The sequence below is a fragment of the Muscardinus avellanarius genome, assembly GCF_963383645.1.
Source record: "Muscardinus avellanarius genome assembly, chromosome: 19".
In the NCBI taxonomy this organism is placed as follows: Eukaryota; Metazoa; Chordata; class Mammalia; order Rodentia; family Gliridae; genus Muscardinus; species Muscardinus avellanarius.
The window spans coordinates 1957450-1980169 of record NC_137805.1 but is presented as its reverse complement, the minus strand read 5'-3'; the positions used below and the strand labels follow the sequence as shown (position 1 = coordinate 1980169).

General features: G+C 39.2%; 1 protein-coding gene across 3 annotated transcripts in view; it reads right to left on the bottom strand.

Moving 5' to 3' along the window:
* The window catches only part of KIF16B (kinesin family member 16B), a gene marked incomplete at both ends in the record, with an annotated part of 310078 nt that overhangs the window by 27784 nt on the left and 259574 nt on the right, over positions 1 to 22720 (bottom strand). For all 3 annotated transcript variants that reach the window (XM_080716112.1, XM_080716113.1, XM_080716114.1), the window contains one exon: positions 10408 to 10491. In XM_080716112.1, coding sequence (XP_080572238.1) covers positions 10408 to 10491 — 84 coding nt within the window. The remainder of the gene's footprint in view (positions 1 to 10407; positions 10492 to 22720) is intronic.

Sequence of the window (22720 nt, the reverse complement as noted above, 5' to 3'; positions counted from 1 at the left end):
ACAATCTTCCTGCCTCAGCCTCCCAAATGCTGGGATTACAGGCGTGTGCCACCACACCCAGCTAGCTACTGACTTTTGATATTAACCTTGTATCCTGCAATCTTACTACAATTACATATCAGTTCTAGTTTTTAAAAAATCAATTATTTCAGATTTTCTATGTGAAAAGCACAGTTTATGACTTATTTTTTAATAAATATACTTTTAATTTTTCTTATTGCTTTATATAGGACATTGTTTACTTTTAAAGTTATTCTGTGAGTCACTATATGACAACTGTAATGACGTTTAAAAAATAGTTATCCTTCACACTGGGCGTGGTGGCGCACGCTTGTAATCCCCGTGCTTGGGAGGCGGAGACAGGAGGATCGCGCAGGTTCAAAGCCAGCCGTGCTGGCATAAGAGACCCTGTTTCAAAAATATAAAATAGGTCTGGGAGTGTAGCCCGGAGGTAGAAGGGCTTCCAGGAACCCCAGTATCACTAAAAAAAAAAAAAAAAAAAAAAAAAAATAGTTATCCTTCTAGTGTTTTCTCATGTACCAGATACTTACCAAGTATCTTTTATAAATTATTTCCTTAACAATCATAAGAGCTGTATGAAGTGGGTACTGTAATTATTCACATTTTATGATGAGGAAACTCATTCAGAGAGATTAAGACTGTCCAAGATCAATCACTCAGTAAGAAGTGAGTATAAATCACAACCAGGACTGGCGGATTCTGCATATACACCCTTACCCTCCACGTGTCTCAGCTGAGGACACATTGTGGCTGTTTTCTATTGGGTGCTTTTTACATACCATTCTCATTTGGTCCCCTCAACAACTGTTAAGTTGAAAGTTAGCTTTTTTTTTTGTCAGAACAAATATGTACCCCATTTGCTATTTTTAGTGCAGTTTTAACTGGTCATTCAAAATACATTTATTGAGGACTTTTAAGTACCAGATACTGTTCTAGGCAATGAGGATGTAGAAGCGAATGAGGTGGCTGAAATCCCTGTCTTCGAAAACTTAGCCTCTAATGAAGCATAAAATATTAAAAAACAAAACAAAACCACTAATCAATGAGCAAAACCCTGGCTGGTATGGTGGTGCATGCCTGTAATCCCTGCACTTCCAAGGCTGAGACAGGAGGATCCCAGGTTTAAGGCCAGCCTCAGCAACTTAGTGAGAGCCAGTTTCAAAATAAAAATGAAATGAAATGAAATGAAATAAGGCTGGGTATGTAGCTCAGAGTTAAAATGCCCCTGGGTTCAATGTCTAGTATTACATGCAACAGTGACAATAATATTCTCCCTCAATTGCTAAATATGTAGTCAAGGAGCATTGGGAATCTGGGGGTGCAGAGGGAGCAGGGCTACTTTGGCTGGGCAGACAGGGGAGGTCACTCAAAGACCTCTAAGCTGGAGAAGCCGGGGAGCTACTCTAAGCCCTGAGACAGATGGGCTGACTATTCATTATCATTTGGGCTCCATTTTAATAAAGAAATGGAGATCTTGACTGCCAGCTTACAGTTTTAGATTGGGAGTCCAAAGATAGAGAACCATTTCTACTCATACAGGAGCATATCGTTGGTTCCTGAGTGGTTAGCTGTCACCCCAGTACAGAGACCATTTTGTGAAGGAGAATAATGGCGAGAAATTAAGCTGTTTGGGCACAACGTGAGGGTCCTCCGTTCCCTCCTGTAGGCTCCATCTGTGTTTGGGAGTTGTTACTGTTTTTGGAGATGCTTGTTTTAATCTTGCTTTCCTCTTAAGCCAATGTCTGCTCATGGAAAACTAAAGTGGGATTTCCCCCTCTGGTTGGAGATTCACTTATCATACAATGGTAGGATACTGCTATGCCAAATGATTTCTTGACATCAGGCCCAGAGTCTGAAATTTACATCTCCTCTGATTCTGCGAAGCGCCAACCTGGGAAGCCCCCAAACCCCGTGTGATTTCTTCCAACACTTCAACAGCTACTTAACTCATCTCAGATGCTTTTCTACTGATGATGGTGGTAATGGACTAATAACTGAAAACAGCCCCTGCTAATGCAAATAAGCAGATAACCAGAAGAACAAAACGAAAACCTTAATGAGGAAGAAAATGGTTCTTTGAAAGGGCATTTCTTTAATCTTTGACATATTTGATAATGGTTCTATCATTATACATTTTGTAAGATCAGTAGAGAATAGATGAGTTAAATGTTAAATTACCAGAAAATTACTAAGTATCTTTCTGTTGGCCCAAAGAATGAGGAAACTGAGAAAATCTGAGAAATGTTGTTTCTTAAAATTTACTTTAAAATTGAAAGTGCTTAACCTATAATGTTCAGACTAAATGATTCTATTGTGGAAAATTCAAGAGTTGAGAGTAAAATAAAACCGATACAGAACAAGAAACTGTTATTAGTCAGGAAAAACTATACTGTGTGTGTTACAAAAAACATAATCTGGAAAAGAGACCCCTGTGGCAGTGGAGAGGTAGTAGGGATTTATCAACATCGGCAGCCATTATTAATACTTATGATTGGCATTTAAGACATCTGAACTACTGAGAGTTTATTTTAAAAACAACTATTTATTTCACTGTTCACTTTAGAAAGGACAGTGTCCATAAACTTTGGGGATTCCATGACTATGAAGAAAGGGAATTCACAGCTAAGCCCCAGTGTTCTCCTGTGGATCATAAAAATTTTCAGAAAATACAAGTATTACATAAGGCTTCCCTGTGGCTATGAAGGAATAATAATACTTGAACACAGAAAAAAACACAAACACTATACATCCTATAAATATAATTAAATACTTCCATAACCAGGCTAATAGGGGTGACGGTTACATTTTTAACATCATACTTAAAACCTCACTGTGGGCTTGTTTTCTCAATAGGAATTATTGATTTACCTAGTCACATAATGACCTGGACATTCATTCCACAGCAAAACTCTACTTTCTTGCACACTGCCCTAAATCCTGACATAAACCCAAATCCTATACTAACTTTTTAAAACACCTTTTTACTGAGATGCACCTATGGTTCTTAGAGTGCTCCCATGGTATAGGCTGTCCCTTGTTGTAGCAAGTGAAAACTCTAACACTGGCACTGGTCTTTGACTGAAGAGCACTGACACTTACTACTTCTTGACATACAGAAGCCCGGGGAAGAAACCAGGTCAACTGGGACTCCCCAGTGAGCACTCTTGCAGCCAGTGACCTGGTAGATATGAAAGAGAACTAACCAGCTATAAATAAAAGACAGGTACATATGGAGGAACTGTCTTCTTTTCCTGATCCTGCCTTTCATCTTTGTTACATTGGACAACAGATCCACCATGATCAAATCCTTCAGACATACATTTCTACCTCATAAATTACAATTGTGTGGTTAAAAGAAAGGATGGTATTACAATATAGATTTCTAGTATCGTCCAGGTATCACTGTGAGTAGGAAAAGTCATGTAATTTTAACATCTTTGTCCTCAGACACTGATTTTGGAAGTGAAATGTGGTACTTAGATACTCGCATTGTTACGCTTTATGACTGCTGGTTAATGGCACTCTCGGTCCTTCCTTTGCTCTTATAATAGACCTAAAATGCATCATTAGGCTCATCACTGGCACAGTTGCCACTGATGTCATCATTATCGTCATCCTCATCTCTGCTAGCACTACACAGTACACCTCCAAAACCTTCACTGTTATCAAAGCAATTAACATTTTTGAATGTTTTTCTTTGTACTGGATTTCATGTTACATATGATTTGTGATCTCATTTAATCCTCAGTACGATACTAGGAAGACAGTGTTAGTATCCCCCTCATTTTACACGTAAGAAAACTGAACCAGTGACATAAAACAAATCCAAAGGAGCAGAACCAGGACTAAAGAGCAGGAAGATCTGCTCTCTGGCCCACACTCCTAGCTAACATGTGGCTTCTGACCTACATTAATAGCAATTTAGCCAATCAGGTAAAAATGGGAAAGAGAAAGAGAAAGAAAGAAAGAAAGAAAGAAAGAAAGAAAGAAAGAAAGAAAGAAAGAAAGAAAGAAAGAAAGAAAGGAAGGAGGGAGGGATGGAGGAAAGGAAGGAAAAAAGGGAGAGAGGAAAGAAGAGAGAAGGAGGAGGAAGAAGAGAGAAGAGAGGAGAGGGAGAAGGCAGGCTTTGGGCAGCTGCTTGCTCTAGGACTTTGAAAAAACTGCCTAGAAATTTCTCAGGTTCTTGCTTCTGAAGGTGGCTGTATTATTCTGGAAAGCTTTATGGTTTTAGAGGCTTTCATATTTGCCTTAATTGAAATTATTCCCTGAAATGATAGACTATTAGAATGATTAGTAGGAATGTTTTCAAGTAGATAATAATGTTCTCTGAAATTAGTAACCCAAAATGCACCTGTCATCAGTGAACAAAAATAAAACAAAAAAACCCTCATTAATTTGGAGGCTAATTTAAGGAGATTTTCTGATAATTCAATGAGGGCAAAGCATATGTGAAGTATCATGGAGATTAAGAAGTTAATCAGATGCCAATTCTCCTGCCTTCAAGTAACTTAAGAACACAATAAGGGAAGATTTGAGACAAAAACCGAAATCTCTAGACACAATCAAGGAAGTGACAGATTATTTGTGTGTGTGTGTGTGTGTGTGTGTGTGTGTGTGTGTGTGCGCACGCGCGTGTTACTGGGGATGAAGCCCAGGGGCATTCTACCAATGAACTATACTCCCAGCCCTAATTTATTTTTTAGTTTGAAAGAGGCACTCACTAAATTGTGGACTAAGTAGCTGAGACTGGCCACCAACCTGAAATGCTCCTGTCTCACATTCTCAAGTACTGGGATTACAAGTGTGCACCACCAAGCCCTACTCACAGGGATCTCAAAAGAAGTGGATGTGAGGTTTCATAGGTGTTTACAAATAAAGTGTGGTCTGTGTTTCACACACTTCTACTGAATAGAATAATTTAATGTCCACTGAATTACTATATAATAATCAAAAAAGGAAAAGAAGTACACTTACATTTTGTGTGTCCTTCTTATTTCATTGTTCTAGTAATGAACTGTTACTTACTGTGCAAGAGTTCTGCTAAGGGGTGGAATGAACATCAATAGTCCTTTGCCACTGACAGGTTGAGAAACAGCACATGTTAGAGCCATGTGGTTCTATTCAGGGTGCTCAAGGGGAATACCTGAGAGTACACTGCATTTATTAAAACTCAGCTCAGCATCATTTGTGTGCCCATATAAATTTAGACACTCTGCATATATGTGTATATAGGCATGTGATGAGTATAATACATACCCTCTAATGTTGTAAACATTTCTTTAAAGATATTCTGAGTTTATTTTATTCAACAGTTCATATAGGATTATATTTTTTATATCATCATGAATATGACTTATTCTCAAAATAAATCTGTACAGGAGTAATAATGTGCCATTATATATGTTTAAAAATCACCAAAACTGTGATCAATTAAATCTGGACTCTTTTATTATCCATAAAGTGATTCTGTAAAATCAATAATCACAGTAAGCATCTTTCCATTAGAAAAAAAATGTGTAAGATGATAATCAAAGGCCATCCTCTCTGTCATGGTTACTTAAGAGATGAGGGAAAGTCTGCTGTGTGGCTAACCAGAGATTCTTCAATTCCAAACACTGCCTGGCCCTGAGTAGGTGCTGATACTAGGTCAACGAATGGAATGCTGTTTCAGGGACATGTCGGGCATACAGAGTTATAGTGCCAATCCCAATGTTGCACAAGGGAGGGTGAGGGAGGAGGTGGAAGTCCAGGGCGGGTGACCAAGTGCTGTGTGCATGAAGTCTCTATCACTGTGAACCTCAGAGTGATGTATAATTATAATGTACCAATTAAAAAGGATAAGGCAGTGGAGCTTGGTTAACATTGTGGAGATAATCTTGAACAAAGATGTTTCTCCAATGGAAATAGCACTTCTTTATAGGAAGACCCACTCTTATTTCACAGTGAGAGTAGGCTGGTCAGTAGAAGGGCTCATTCTGGAATACTGGAGAGAGAGCTGGAACTTTGCCACTTGCTAGTGTAGAACAAGATATAACTTTCTCACCAGTAAATGAAGATAGTGATAGGACTCATCTCACAAGCTGGTTATGAGATAAATGGCATGATATCACAAGCCTTTTTACTCATGTTTAGCACTTAGCAAATACCAAATAAATGTGAAAAAGCAGGTGTGATGTAAACTATGTGAAGAGCTGATATGCTACCATTTTTAAATACAACAGTGGCAGTTTCAAATGCTTCTAATAGCCATAGTATTTAGCTTAAAATATGATAAAACCAAAAAAAACCTTTTTGCTCAAAATAACTTATCAGTGTATTATTTCTCTGTTACCCATATGGCTCTGCCTGTTGACATGTCTTCCAGGAATGCTTTCCCAAAGCCTGGGAAGCATATCATAAAAGAGCAGTGTGATCAGCAAAATCCGCCAAAGCCTGAAGGCAGGGTCTGCCCTCAGCATGCACAGTTACACTGAACTGGTTCCAGAGAGGCCAGGAAGGCTACAATAGGGACAGACATTCATGTTAGAAGTCCTCAACGATTCTATGGTTCTTTGTAGACAAAAGTACCAGAGAATATTTGAGCATGATATAGAAAATAGTTACAGGTCAGATTCTGCAAACTTTGGCTCTAGCTATAAATAAGTGTTGGCCAGATAACATTTGTGGGAGGAGCTGATACAAGTTTATCAATAAGAGTTAGTGCTGCTACAATTCACAATAGCCAAAGTATGGAACTAGCTTGGGTATCCATCAACAGATGAGTGGGGCTGAAAAGCTGGTGTATACACTACATCATAAAGAAGATCAAAATCATGTCATTTGCAGAAAAACGGATGTAACTACAGAATATTATGATAAGACATAGACAAGAGTTCTATGTTTTCTCTCGTATGTGCAAGCTGGAGAACAATCGGGAACCAAGAGACTTCAGTGAAATAGTGGAAGGGGGTTTGCGGAGGGATATGGGGTGGGAAGGAAGACTTGATGACGGAATCAGAATAATCCTATATACATTCAGGAAGCTATCATGAAGCTATCAATACCAATTTCAATATTATGAATGGAGAGGGGAGGGAGAGTGGGTGGGACTTGGAGGGAAATGCACTAGGTGCTATGTAAATGTATGTTTGTACAATCAAACCTTAGTATCACGTTTAATGCACCTCAATCTCAGTGCACCAAAGATTCACAGACTTGGCTACTTCCCAAACCAGGAATGGTGGTGGTGGTGGTGGCTCAATCTGCCTCAGATCACAGAGACAGGAGGGCCCAGAGCTTGGCATGCCTGTGCCCTCCCTCTCAGCCCCTTTTCTTGCAGTCTGTATGCTTCATTCACTGGTACAAATTATTTCTGTTCCTCTGGCATCAAACACACACGTGGTTCCTAATGTAGTACTCTGCATACAGACTACTAAATATGTGTTGATTAAAAAAAAAGAGCACTGAGGGCAAAACTCATATTCCTCCAGTTACCATCACCACATTCCTGTGTTTGTGTGTGCACATGCGTGCGCATATGTGGTACTGAGTATTGAATCCAGGGCATTCTACCTCTGAGCTACAGCCCTAGCCTTTTTTATGTCTCTATACTGTATCCACCACCACTATACATACAACTGAGATTCCTCTCTCCGAGGTAAGAAAAACAATCTCTAAAATATAACAGAAATTCTTGTTTCTACCTATATTTTAGAATATAATTAATTAATTAATTAATTAATTAGTGGTACTGGGGTTTCTGGAAGCCCTTCTACCTCCGGGCTATACTCCCAGACCTATTTTTATACTTTTTTTAAAATTTGGAAACAGGATCTCTTAAGCCAGCGTGGCTGGCTTTGAACCTGTGCGATCCTCCTGTCTCTGCCTCTCAAACGTGGGGATTACAAGCGTGTGCCACAACGCCTGGCCCAGAATATAATTATTTTAATGGATTTAATTTTTATAACTCAGAAATAACCCAATTCCTTGAGGTCTGGAACCTTTTCTATAAAGTCTAATGCTACAGATTAGTTACAGCCACAGTCAACTAGAGGGATCATTTTTCATAAACAGCACCATCATTTGGATGTGTGTGTCCAAAAGCCCATGTTAAATGGCTTGGTCTCCAACACGGTAGTAGTAGGAGGTGGTGGAACCTTTAAGAAGTGGAACCTAGTAGAAGGAAGTTAGGTGATTGGAGGTGTGCCCTTTAAGGAGATACTGGGACACCAGCCTCTTCCCATCGCTCCTTTTGCTTCCAGGCTGCCATGAGGTGAGCAGCTTCCTCTACCATGTGCTCCCACCAGTACGTAAAACTTTGCTCCAGGCCCTCAGGCACCAGGGCCAACCAACCATGGACTGAAACCTTCAAAGCTGTGAATCAAAATAAACGGTTCCTCTTCCAGAATTGATTATCTTAGGTATTTTGTTATAGTAACAGAAAGCTAACACAGGCAGAAAACATAAAACTTTTTTCAACATTTGATGACTAAGTGATGGCAGGAAAAGCTGAAGAATGAATGTGCGTTCCGTGTGGAAGTGACAAGAGTGCCCTGAACTTTGCTCTGACTCTGGCATTCGGGAGGGGAAAACCACAGAGCAGCAAGCGCTGTAGTCGTGGGTGTGCAGGACGGAGAACACCAATCTGCGGTGGTACAGCTGGGCAGCACATGAGTTTCATCAGAGCGCTGAGAGGCCAAGGATGACAATGGTCTATTTCCTGTTTTTAAGCTTATAAACTACCACTCTCCATGCTTCAATTACAAATAAGACTATATAACAAAAGCAGGTGATAGCTTAAAGAACACTATCACTACTTCGAGTGTTATTTATACATTTTTTATGTGATTAAAAAAGAAAAAAACTATCAAGCAGACTCATCAAAATAATACTTTCCTTTAAGGAAAATTCTTCAGGTGGGTCATGATATCACAGGATGAATTTCAGAAGTCTGTAATGACCCTTACAAAGCTCAGTTTTAATGGTTTCCAGACCAAATACGTAACTTCAAAGTCTTACTCAAATGCCTGTAAATACGATTACACTCTGAAACTACCCTTTCTCAGGTCACTTCTATTTTAAGGGTCTCAAAACTACTAAATGTCCTTAATTTATACATGTACCCCACTTCTCCCCTTTTTTGTGGTACTGGGGATGAAACTTGGGAGCATTCTACCGTGAGCTACATTCCCAGCCCTATTTTGTTTGATTGTTTAAATTTTGAAAGAGGGTCCCACTAGGTTGCTGAGGCTAGCCTTGAACCTGCCATGTCCTGCCTCAGCCTCCCAAGTACTGGGGTTAGAGGCATGCGTCACTACATCCGCCTCCCACTTCTCCCCATTTTCTTTCATGGACTGTTCAAACCTCCGGATATTTTTGCATCCCTGGGTCCATCCCATAGGCCACTTTTTTCAACTGGCTGCTACTAGGAGCAAGGAGAATGCCCACTTTCTATGTAGCACTTCACAAGTCAGAAAGGGTTTTCTTTTCTTACTTGATTCAGAGAAGAAGCAAAGGGAACCTGGGCAGGCCCCTGAAGCTGTGGGCACTAAACTGTGGTGTGCCGTTCACACTTTCCTCCCTTCTCTGCCTCAATGGCTCATAATGGCAAGGTAGAGACTGACGGCTGAGTGTCATCAGCAACCACATCCTGTGATTCCACTGTTGTCAATGAGAACAGCTGGCACAGGCCTTAGTGCAAAGACTCACATTCCACCCAAATAAGCAACTACATTCTCCAAGGAAATACAGACTAGATGAAGCAGTCAGCAACGTGTACGGGTGGTAAGGCAGTCAGAAAAACAACACTTGAGTTAAATCAAGTTCTATGCATAGCTGGCTTTGACGGTTAAGTTATAATAAGTCCACTGAAGTCTAACCATGATTAAAATAGGTATGTACGTGTCTTTTTGTTTCCAACTCTCTTGAAAAAATAAAAATGATGCAATACTATAACTCTATGTTAATTAATTCCATTTTTTTTTTTTTTGCAGCAAGCTTTCTCCCCTCATCCTCTATTCCACACCATCTGTCTATGGTGAATATTTAGTTCTCTTGCACATCCTGCTTCCCAACCCACTGAATAAATGTGTCTTCTTAAAAATCAGAAAAATATCCCACTAGATCAGAGGAGGCTCAGGACTTCTATTTCAAATAACCTGACAACACTACTTTATAATCTACTGCTGCCATCTCCTGTGTTACTCAAACAGCACCTTCCTACTCATGGAGAAACCAAATAGTGTTTAACTGGAGCAATTATTACCATCAGTAAGATGGCAAATTTTCTACACACACACACACACACACACCATGTACGAGAGAGAGAGAGAAAGAGAGAGAGAGAGAGAGAGAGAGAGAGAGAGAGAGAGAGAGAGAGAGAGAGAGAGGAGAGCTTAATTTGGTTACCTCTAAATGACTTCGCCTCTCAGCAATCACTCGTTCATCTTTGTTTCCAAACAGTTTCTTTGGGGGAAATTCAAGGGAAGCAAGCTGAAAAACAAGTTTTTAAAATGATGCATTAATACCATAGCTATGTTTAGGCTATCACTAAACTATTATTTGGAACTTATCCTGGGGTAAAAGAGAAAGAGAGGCTGAAAGTTTAAAGATGGTAAGTTCTGCCTTGCTCTGCTACCTGTATGCCCTGAGCAGATAAGAGAATGTTGAGCGGGACTGTCCAATGGTCAAATAAGACACAGTGGTGGAAACTAAGGAAGGATGGACCCGATGTTCAATATTGTATTGCATATGACACATCAGATTCTGGGCCATCTGGTGTTTTACAATTTTTGATTTTTTAAAACACAAATTAGTACTTCCAGTCCCCTTCTTTAGTTTTGTACTGCGACATGAATTTGAAAACTCAGCCTACACACTGCCCAAACGTTTTGTAAGAAAGTTCTTAGACGAGTGCTGAGATCCTCTCAACATTTCACATTGCCTTTTGCAGTTGCTATTGTCAATGAAGGCTGCCCAGGTGAGAGGAGGACTTCTTGTTCAAGCTTCCACCTTATTTTCTAGAAAGTTAGGGTTGAGAATTAGTTTTAGCCTGGTATTGAAATTTCATAGTCCTTTTCCTTATGCTTTTCTTCTTGGAGGTATTAAAATCATCATAAGGAAAGTTTTATTGCAGACTCCCAGGTTAGAAAGGCCTCTTTAATCTGGTCAGAACCTGACCAGCCAGGATCGCCTTGACAGATGAATGCTAAGCAGCAATAACTGCTGCTGTTGATGGAATTCACTATTTCCTTCCTTTCTCACCTTGTCGAGTCCAGACAAATTGAAGCCAACGAAGCATTATTATGAAAAATTGAACATTTCTCCCTTACTGTAGGGCACGATGTGCCATGAAATTCCTATTTTATACCTATGGAAATCTCTACATTCATTTAAATTTATATTGCCACAGCAGGAGCAAAAAAATTAAAGCTAGCACTTGTCTTTGTAAAACTTTAAAAAAACAGTATTAATATATACTAGCCATAAAGGAAACCATATATATTATAAGGAAACAACTTGATGAATTTCCAAGATCTTACCATATTTGTGCCGCCAACACCCAGGCTCCTTCCCACCCTCATAAAGGTGTTAGCCTGACCAACTTCTAATAGCAGTACAGTTCTTCCTATTTTTTTACTTTCCTGTAAATAGCATCATTTTCTTATGCGAATCTTTTTTACTTCTTAAAATCGTGTGTGTGAGATCCATCCATGTTACGTGCAGAAAGAGACTGCTCATTCTCTTTGCTTTACAGTATTCTACTTTGTGAACTTTGCACATGCTTGCTCATTCTTTTACTATTGAGCTCTTTGCTCATTTCTGGTTTTTAACTATTTAGTATGGAACTGATATAAACATTTTCTGATGTGTATACATACACACACACACACACACACACACACACACACACACACACTTCTGTTGGTAATACTCTTCAGAGTAGAAATGCTGGATCTTAGGGTATGCCTGTGTTCACCTGTATTCAACATGAGTGAATGAATGGTTTTTCCAAAGTGTTTTTATCGACTGAAAGTCCTTTTAGAAATGACTGAGAGATCCAGTCACTTCAGATTGTCACCAACACTTGGAATGGGGGGAGGGGTGCAGTGTGAGACTTTTCAGTCTTGGGATTTCTGGTGGGCAAGTAGTTGTTTCTATTATGGTTCACATTTGTATTTCTTTAAAGACTAATGATATTGAACATCTTTTCATATACCCATTGTCCACTTTGTTAATCATTTTTAGGAAGCGTCCATCTAATGCTTTTTCCATTTTTAAGTCAGGAGTCTGCCCTTTCACTCTCCTAATGGTGCTGTTGATAATTTTCTCAAAGTTAATGGTCAGTTCAGGGTGTCTGTTCCCTTCATGTGCCAGTGCTTTTCCTATCAAAGCAGAGAAACCATGTGCTGTGCGGGGCATGCACAAGGGATGGGTTTCTTCCTTCTTTGCTCACCAATGTTTTAATTTGTGGTTAACATTTAAATTTAAAATTAGTTCAAGGACAAGTGAAAGACCATGGGCATGAGATAAGACAGACTTAGTTTGAATCTTGGCTGAACACTAACTTAGCTCCCTAGATGTGTTTCTCTGAGCCTGAGTATTCTTTGTTTAAAAAAAAAAAAATCCTCAGACAATGATACAGAACTTGAGAGGTTTCTGTGACAATTTAGTAAAGAAAAGTGAATGACCCCATCCACATCATTAGTAGTTAGAGGTCTGGGACCTACCAAGATAGCACTGCGCCTACCTGCCCTAATGCCCTCTCTCCTAGACTGACGATGTGGCTTCAAGGAGCACAGGTGTTCTGGAATCTAGCCTTGTTGGAATGTACACTTTCCCCATGTTGATGCTCAGAGAAGACGGGTACACCAGGGCTTGTCTTCTGAGCTTTGTCCCATTCCAATTTCATCTTACACAAACATTCTCTTCCCATGTAGAGATGCTGAAGGCTTGGCAAGCGTGCTTCACGGTTGGTTGTTTTGCTTATTTGGCTGATGAGGTGACATGGTTTCTGTTGGGGAATTCACAGTCACGCTCACAGGCTCAGCTGGCCATGGTGCACTGAGAGGACTGCAGGCACCTGAACCAGGTAAGGAGAGAGCATTCAAATTTCCTTGAGTCACACTCTTGCCCTGGGTAGAGGCTAAAATTATGTGCTATTAATATTCAACTATGAAATAACCATGTATAAATGATAGGCGAGCCTCTGATTCAGATTTTAGAAGGAAAAGAAAACATGAACTTTAAATGATTCTCAGATGATCTTAGCGTGATGATGTGCAGCAGTTTAATCACAGAGTTAAGGAAACACAGGCCTAGAGGTTTGTGACCTAGAAGGCCTTAATGTCAAGAAGTGGCAGAGTCAAGATGAAGAATCAATGAGGACTGACTCTAGATCTTGAGCATCAGTAGAGTAAAAGATGTCTGCAATGTGTGGAGGAAGATGGAGCTGAAAGAAACTCCCCTGAGGAGTTCTACACCAGAAACATGAAACTGGAGCTGTAGGCAGTGATGGACAGTTCCATCAAGAGTTTCAGTGGAGTCATATGAGGACAGTACCTCAACAAATGAATGGAGAACAACAGGGACTGGCAAGGGCAGTAGGGAAGTGGGGGAGGAGCAGGACCTGGACCTCCTCCCTGGAGGTCTGCCCTGAAACACACAGGTCAGTCAGCTCCTTTCATCACCTTGCTCCCTAGTGAAAAGATAACAACAATGGCAGCTATTCTTGTACATAGTTAAAAGGATGGAGGGAAGGAATAGTAGCAGAAGTTCCAACTAATTTGGGATAGAAATGCAAGCTGTGGGTCCACGTTCTATGGGTGGAGCTGGGACATGAATGAACCAAAGTAGAAAGTCAAAGCCAGGAGGCAAAACACACAGCTAAGAAATGCCTTCGTGAAAATAACTATGTTTACATCAGAAACATCTTTCTAATTGCAGGATGAGAGAATTCCTTCCCTCTGAAAGAGAAGAAACTACATTTCTCCCTTTTAGAGAACTTAACAATAATGAAATTTTAGGCCTCATTTCTATTAACTCAGGTTGAATAAGATGAAATTGTCAATTCTGTCAGTTAAAACTTTTTGAATATCAAAAATTCCATCTTGTTAAACCTTGTAGAAGATTTTGATGCTTTTTAAGTGACTGCTGGGATCATTTATATTTCTATCCACTGTATTATCTGCCAAGTGGAAGTAATCTCACTTGATGGATTGCTGATTAGATATATCTAAATGAATTTATTTCAAAAGAATATTTTCTTAAACCTCTCAAAAAACAAAGCAAAACCAAATGAAGTATATTAAAAGTATATGACACTGAAACAGCTGAGGAGTTGAGAAGAGCAGGTGCAAAGAGCCATTTGGGGAATAATACAGCAATCTCCCCTGTCTGCAACTTTGCTTTCCACAGTTCCAGTTTCACTTGGCCTAAAATATTAAATGGGAAATAACCACTTCATAGTTTTAAATTTCACACCTTCTGAGTAGCATGACAATATCTTACTGCTCACTCTGCGCTGCCTAGTCTATGAACCATCCCTGTGCCCAGTGTATCTGTGCTGTATACACTACCCCCCCCATTAATTGACAATTATCAGGTCCACTGTCCCAGCATCTCAGTGCTTATATTCAAGTAACCCTTATTTTATCTAATAATAACTTCAAAGCAGAACAGAGTAATGATGCTGGCAAATCAGAAAGGTTAGAGAAAATCTATGTATTTTCTTTAAATCTAAGTACTTTCTTTAAATAAAAAGGTGAAAGTTCTTGACTTAGTAAGGGAAGAAAAACATTGAATGCTGAAATTGGTTAAGATTTACTGAACAGTATTTTGAGGGTGAGAGAAAGAGATAGGGAGGGGAAGGAAGAGAACGTGAGAGAGAAAATATGCATAAACATGTTATTATAGCCTTTGTTATAGTACATTTTTATAATTGTTCCACTTTATTATGTTATAATTTTTAATCTATTACTGGGCCTAATTTAAAATTAAACATCAACAGAGATCTGTTTGTCTAGGAAAAGGCCGAGTATATATAGTATCAGTATTATCTATGCTTTTTTCTTGTTTCAGTTATGGGCATTCTCTCTCTGAGTGACCTCCTCAGCCCTATTTTTGTATTTTTGAAACAGGGTCTCACTAAGTTGTAGAGGGCCTAAGTAGTCGAGGCTGGCACGAACCTGTGATTCTCCTGAATCAGCCTCCCAAGTACCTGGATTACAAGCTTGTGTCACCACACCCAGCCTATCTGTGGCTTTAGGCACCTGATGGGGAGTCTTGGAGCACATCATCTTGTAAAGAACAGGAGCCTACTATAGTTGCTGACATGGAACATATTTATAGTCACATTTCTAAACCCATCTTTCAGATCCTAGGACCATCATTATCTTTACTTGGACTGGCTTTCTTGGCTAAAATAAATGAGTCCCTGAAAAGCAAGGTAAGAGAAGGCCTTGATGTTGCCCCACTGTCTAACTGGAATAAGGGAAAGGAGGACAGAGGGATCATCTGATAATGATGGTAATATAGTAAAAACCCTTACAACAGCTTAGAAGTCCAGGGAAGAGGCGAGCCCTGGACCTCCTCTTTCTATAAGCACAACACTATTGCTTCATTGCATTTGTATTAAAACAGAACACAAAAGCAATCCTGTATAGATTTCATTTCTGAATTATGAATTAACTAAACCACTTAAAAGGCATAAAATTAATAATTTGACAAGACCAAAGAGCAATTAGCCAGGACAAACAATTATGTCTGGAAAACCAAAGGAAAGAACAAAAAAACATTTTCCATTGGCCAGAAGTGCTGCTGCTTAAGACATAATATTCCCCCAAAACTAAGAATATAAAAAAGAGGTTGTGAATCATCCTTGATATCTCCACTAATGTCTCCCACATATTGACATCTCTTGTTTCAGTTTCTCATGTTAAATAAAGAAATTTAAATACAATCAGCAATATTATCTGGATCTTTTCATTTCCTCTCAAATGCTTGCACATTTTCATTTTTATTGCCTCGTATTTCTAATCTGGTAGAAAGTCTAGATTTGTTTTTCATGAGAAGTACTGTCAGAAACAATCTGTGGATGGAGAGATTCCTCTTTGATTTCCTTTATAACCTTGGACAAAAAAAAAACAGTGTTGTGTATTTCAAAAAATTAAAGTACCTGAAGTTCTATAGTCCTTACAACAACTAAACTCTAAAGGGACTCAAGTAAGTATGTCTGATTTTTATAAAATATTCAAGATACTTGACATTCAGTGAGGAGAGAACAAGAATATTTTTCTTTGTGTAAGATTTCATTTTCATAAGGAAGAAGCACAATCATTTCCCTTTGTAAGCCAGATGAAAAAAGTCTCATCTTAAAAAGGTATGACTGTAACAAAAATAATGTTCCATAAGTCATAAAAATGGATGGGATGGTTTTGGTTAGAGACAGTGGTACAAAGGCTTTACCCGAATCTATAACCTCCTCCCAAAGCACCAGTAACATCAATAACAACAGAATGAAAAGTAAAGAAAAAATTCTGTTTCCTACCTGGGAAACTGGCCCAGCTCCATGGTTAGCACCCAGGTCAGCCCCACAGAGAGCAGAGGAGATGGGTGGGAAATGAGATGGAGACAGGGGAAGCAGCCTCAGCAGCACAGCTCACTCCTGCCTCCTGGACCTGCGGCACCAAAGCAACCCCCATATGCTCAGGCATTCCCATCATACTGGGAACTGAGACAAAGGTGTCTAAATGTGGGGACAAGAAAAGGGAGGAGATGCCCACATGTCTAGGCAGGAGGCAGGAGAAACCTAAGTCGCTGGTGGCAGAGGGCAGGTGTTGGGCTTACTCATCCACAGCCAGCTATCCCAGAGCCCTAGTGACCACCAGGTGACAAGAGAACAGATGTCTCAAAATGAAGAAAAAATTTCACAAAAGCATTCATAAGAAAACATCACGATTATATCTTAGTGGGGGACATTCTACATAATTCCTGACCAGTCTTCCTCAAAAGGCTTAAGGTCACTAAAAAAAGAAAAGAAACTCTGAGAAACTGACAAAGCTAGGAGGATCCTAAGGAGAGACCGCAGGTAGCAAGTAAACATAATAGGAGATTCTGGGTGAGATTCTGGAAAAGGATGTTCAGTAAGGTAATATGAATAAAATATAGACTGTGGTTAATAATGTGGGCCAATATTGCTTTACTAGTTATTTTAAGTATACTCTACCAATGGTAAAATACTACTGATAAGGGAAGCTGGGTGTGATATACCAGAATGCTCTATGCTATCTGCACCTCTTTTTTATTTTTTTCTGTAATCTAAAGCTATTCTAAAGTTAGATTCCTGGTTTCTGATCCCACTTGTAAGAAACGTGGAAGTTATCACTCTGGTACTCACAACTAGAACAGAGCTGAACAAAACTGGAAATCAATGACTCTTCTTAGATCCAGCAAAGAAATGAAGTCACAGGGCAGGCTACTGCCCCCAGAGTGGTGAGATACATGGTAGACACGAGAATCACAACTTTCCTAGCATGGAAGCCTGCAACAAGAGTCAACATTGGTAGAAATCATAACTCTGGATTTTCTGGAGGCTCAGGATAGTATTTATGAGTGCTAAAAAAAAGCCAGAGGGGGACTAGTCTGGGGAGCCATTGTCATCACTTTTGTGAATTTTAATTCCAGGAGCCTTCCCAAGTTCTCGCTGTGAAGATGACAGAAAAGTTCCCACACCATCTGAGAGGAGCATGAAAAAGCCACCGTTCTGAAATATTCCCAAAGCACTCTGCTCTCTTTAACAAGACCTGTCCTCAAGAAGAACTGTTTTAACAGTAGCTAACCACCTTGGATTTTACCAGAGCCTAACTAATAGGTGTGTGTGTGTGTGTGTGTGTGTGTGTGTGTGTGTGTGTGTAAAATGCTCAATTCAGGCTCTCTAAAAAGAATAAACCTAAGAGCACTCTAGGATCTTCCCATCCCTGCTTTCTGTCACACCAGTAGGGTTGTTATAGAACAGAAGGTTACAACTAAAAGAACTGCAAGCTTCAGACTTCACGCAGGGAGTCTCCAGGAAATTTCAGACCACAGGAGAGACAAAAGCAAGGGGAGCAGAGGAAAATTTACCTTCTGAAACTACAACTACTAAAAGTTAGTAGCCACAGCCAGGCGAGGTGGTGCACACTTGTAATCCCAGCATTTGGGAGCTGAGACGGGAGGATTGTGGTTCAATGACAGCCTCAGCTACTACTTAGTGAGGCCCTTTGCAACTCAGTGAGACCCTGTTTCAAAATAAAGAATAGCTCAGAGGTAGAATGCCCCTAGGTTCCATCCAGTAACAAACACACACACACACACACACACACACAGTAGCCACAAAGATAACAACTCACACTAAAGGCCAATATACAATTACTTTTGCCCCATGCATGATGTCAGCCTTTCAATGAAATACAAGTATGCCAAAATGCAAAAACAGAGAATGAAATCACTCTAAAATTAAAAAGACTTAAATTAACAAAGCAAAATAATCCAGTACCTTTATCTGTATTTTCTATTGGTGCACTGTAGTTTCATATCATAATGTAGTCACAGGAATGGGGACATAAACACATACAGCACTTGGTGGTATACTCCCCGCAACCCCACCTCCAGCAAAAGTGAGCCAGTAGAACCCAAGAAAGATATGGAAGAAAAAGAAATTTTATTGGAATGAAAGCCACTTTAGTAGAAGAAACAAAAGAAGATGAAAACAACGGTAGCACAGTTTAGCATACAGTTTATATACTTGAGAGAACAACACAAAATAAATTGTGTAAAGGGAAAGAAAACGAAACTGAAGAATAGTATATCTAACTGAAGTGTCTCTCAAGTCTACAGGCCACACAGAAAGGCATTCTCAAACAGACAGGAATACAGACAAAACATATCAACATATAAAAAACATCCTAGATGCTCCAAATATTCACCCAACAGATAGCACAGTATAATGATCTCAAAGTTTAGAAAACCATGATAAATATTGCTTGTGCTTAAACTCACACTAAGAAGTAATCATGTAGCCAGGTGTAGTGGCACACGCTTGTAATCCCAGCATTTGGGAGGCCGAGACAAGAGGATCACGGACAGCCTCAGCTACGTAGCGAGGGCCGTTGCAACTCAGTGAGAACCTGTTTCAAACATAAAAGGACAAAAAATAGGGCTGGGTGTAGCTTGGAGGTACAATGCCCCTGGGTTCCATCAGTACCGCAAAAATAAATAAAATAAAATAAATAAAGAAGTAATCATGTATATTTTTTCCATAAAAGAATGTGAATGCTACATTTCTTGACAATGTAAGAATAATAAGGTAACTTTAAAAAATTGGGAGGTGGGAGTAAACAAAGCTAATATCTCTGTTAAAGGACTCAATCGACATCTAAAATGTATATCATCTGAGCCGGGCGTGGTGGCGCACGCTTGTAATCCCCGCGCTTGGGAGGCAGAGACAGGAGGATCGCGCAGGTTCGAAGCTAGCCCCGCGCGCTGGCTTAGGAGACCCTGTTTCCAAATAAAAATGCAAAAATAGGTCTGGGAGTGTAGCCCGGAGGTAGAAGGGCTTCCAGGAACCCCAGTACCACCAAAAAAAAAAAAAATGTATATCATCTGAAAACAGCAGATGATATTTTAATGTCTTAATGTCTTTCATAATTTCTTTCCCTCCCTCCCTCCCTCCCTCCCTTCCTTTCTTTTGATGTAGCAATGGGGATTGAACCTAGGGTCCTTCTCCCTTTGAGCTACAACCCAGCACTTTATTTTGAAACAAGGTCATACTAGCCTCTCGTTTGTGATCCTCCTATCTCAGACTCCCAAGTACTGGGATTACAGGTGCCTAACTTTTTTCCTCAAGCCAAATATAAGAGGACTTATATCTTGTAGTTGAGACATTTTAATTTCAATTTCAGCAATTTGTTCAGTTTTACTTGGTTTTCTTTCATTTCTGTTGCATTCAGGTAAACATAAATATAATGTTTGTACTTAACATTAGGCTATCTAGGATGAACACATCTTAAAGTTATTTTATTCCTTTTCCCTATCCTTCTTTCTCTCATTTTAGTTCTACTTTAGCAATTTATGTATCCATCCCTATATCTGTGCTTATTCATTTAGATACCTGAAATAATGCTCATTAAATGGTTACATTAATTATATTTAGAGAATTACTTCAGGTAATCTGTTTCTTTTTGCTTATATTTCCTTGTGTTAAGTGAAGTCTTATAAATGAGCATGTATCATTTTTATAGAAACAGTAAAAAGTGACTTTTTTTTTTTTTACAAATTTAATGGAATAGTTAAATTAACACCATATGTCTTTTCTTTTTACTAAACTGTGATTTGGGACAATCAGATTTCAAGTCTCAGCAAATTGCTGGTTATATAACTTGCGCCATTTGTAAAGCCTTTCTAGTTCCGAGTCTGATCATCTGTTAAAGTGAGGGAACTCCACTGTTTCCTTTCTGCTCTGAGATTTGGTAACTCGGGGGGGCTGATGATGGAAATCTCTCGTGGCTGAGTTACAAGTAGCACTTTAGATACTATGGAGACATTTTACCTATTATCACGGCTATACTGTGTTGCTTCTGAGGTTACTTTACTCCCTGTAAAATCTCCATAGCATTCTCACTTGAAATAAGGCTCAGATGTGTGGAAGGAAAATGGAGCCCAGCATAATAATGAAACATGTTATTTTCCAAGAGGCTATAAAACAGAAAAAGGACAGGCACAAATGGGGATGCAGTATTCATGAGAAAAAGTTTCACAATGGCATTTTTTCCTGTGACTGTCATTATCCTGAGAGCAAGGGAGGGAAATGATGCAAAGACATTTGGGTTCTTATGGGAAAACTGTATATTAAAGTTATACATGATGACTGAGGTCAAATAAATTGGATATTTGTGAGAGATATGATAGGTCCAGCAAGTGCTGGGAGAAATTTTAACAACAGCCCTATGGTGTACTTTGCATAATTATGAAATTTGATTATGCAGAGTAAAACATAAGAAACAAACAAATGAGGATTAAAATAGCACACTTTTTAGGCTCGAAGAAGCATAATAACAACTTGTTCTGCAATTCAGTAAATAAAACATAACAGAGACCAAAAGACTGAAATAAAAGGCCATTAGGAAAGTGAAATAAATAGTTTTGAGATCTGCTGACTTCTCATGAAATCTGTCTTTCTCTTCCTCAGTACATGTGGAACTTTAAATCCCTGGTTATCAGCTTTAATTTCAATACGCAACCAACAAATATCTAAGGTTTAGGTTAAAAAATGGATCAATATGAAGAATTATCAACAGTGGAAGATAATAGTTACTTATAACCAGCATAAACATTTTAGGTGTTATTTGTGAAATCAAAATTTGGGAAAATGAAACCAGAATATGCATTCATCCATCTCTTGAGTTGGCCAGCTATGTGCATATGTGTGCATATTACAAAGACAGACTGCATTCTCTCTGTTGACCTTGTGATATTTCTTAATGACCCCAGGAAGAGTGGTATTTTCATCTACAGGCTGATTTTTTTTTTTTTGTGATTACCAGTGCATTGATGTAGCCCAATTTTCTTCCAAGAGCATGAAACTCAAGTCCTGACTTCAATGTTTATTATAATAAGAAGGTTGGCCAGCCTACTGCCATCAAGACAAATTCAATCTAATGGAAAAATTTTGCTGCCATTCAAAGCTTTCTCCCTCAGCCAAGCTCACTTTTCAGGCTGGCCAGGCCCTGTACTAAGTCCAGGTGATCTTGAAGGCAGCCATTAGAACAGGTTTTGATGAATGGCTTCATCATTGCTTTGGATATAAATAATGGCAACTTTAACTTATTGAAATTTAAGAGTAATAAAAACTTTATCTTTAATGATTTTAACAAGTAAGCAACTAAATTGGACTGTAAAGCATTAAGAAACTAAGAACTAATAAGGTTGTGTTTAAAAAAAATTTTTTTTCAATACTGGAGACTGAACCCAAGGGCATTCTACCTCTGAGCAACACCCTCAGACCTATATAATGTATATAATTTTTTTATTTTTATGAGGATCATATTGAAAATGGCATACATTCAGACTGTACTTGGTGCCCCCCCACCCACTTCCCCTTCCATCTCCCAACAATGAGTGTCCAGGTTAACCATGCTACATTTATACTTGTACACATATTCGAATGTAGCTACTCCATTAATCAACCTCAGCCTTTTTCCTCTCCTATCCTTCCATTCTAGCTTTGCTGAGGTTTCCCCTCCATTATCTGGAGTCCCTCTGGTATCCCTAATGCTCCCTAGTTTGGGCATATTAGAGAAAACATATGTCCCTTCTCTTTCTGTGCTGGCTGATCTCACTTAATATAATGTTTTCCAGGTCTTTCCATCTTCTTGCGAATGACTTGATTTTGTTCTTCATAGCAGAATAGAATTCCACTGTGTGTATTTCCCATAATTTTGCAATCCATTCATCCGTTGATGGAGACCTAGGTTGGTTCCATATTTTGGCTAATACAAATTGTGTGGGTATGAATATGGGTATGCATATGTTATTGTAGTTCTGAATCAACCCCTTTGAACAGATACCCAGGAGTGGTACAGCTGGATCATATGGTGGATCATTCCCAGTTTTCTAAGGAATCTCCACACTGATCTCCATAGAGATCAGTGAACTAGTTTGGCTGAACTAGTTTGCACTCCCTCCA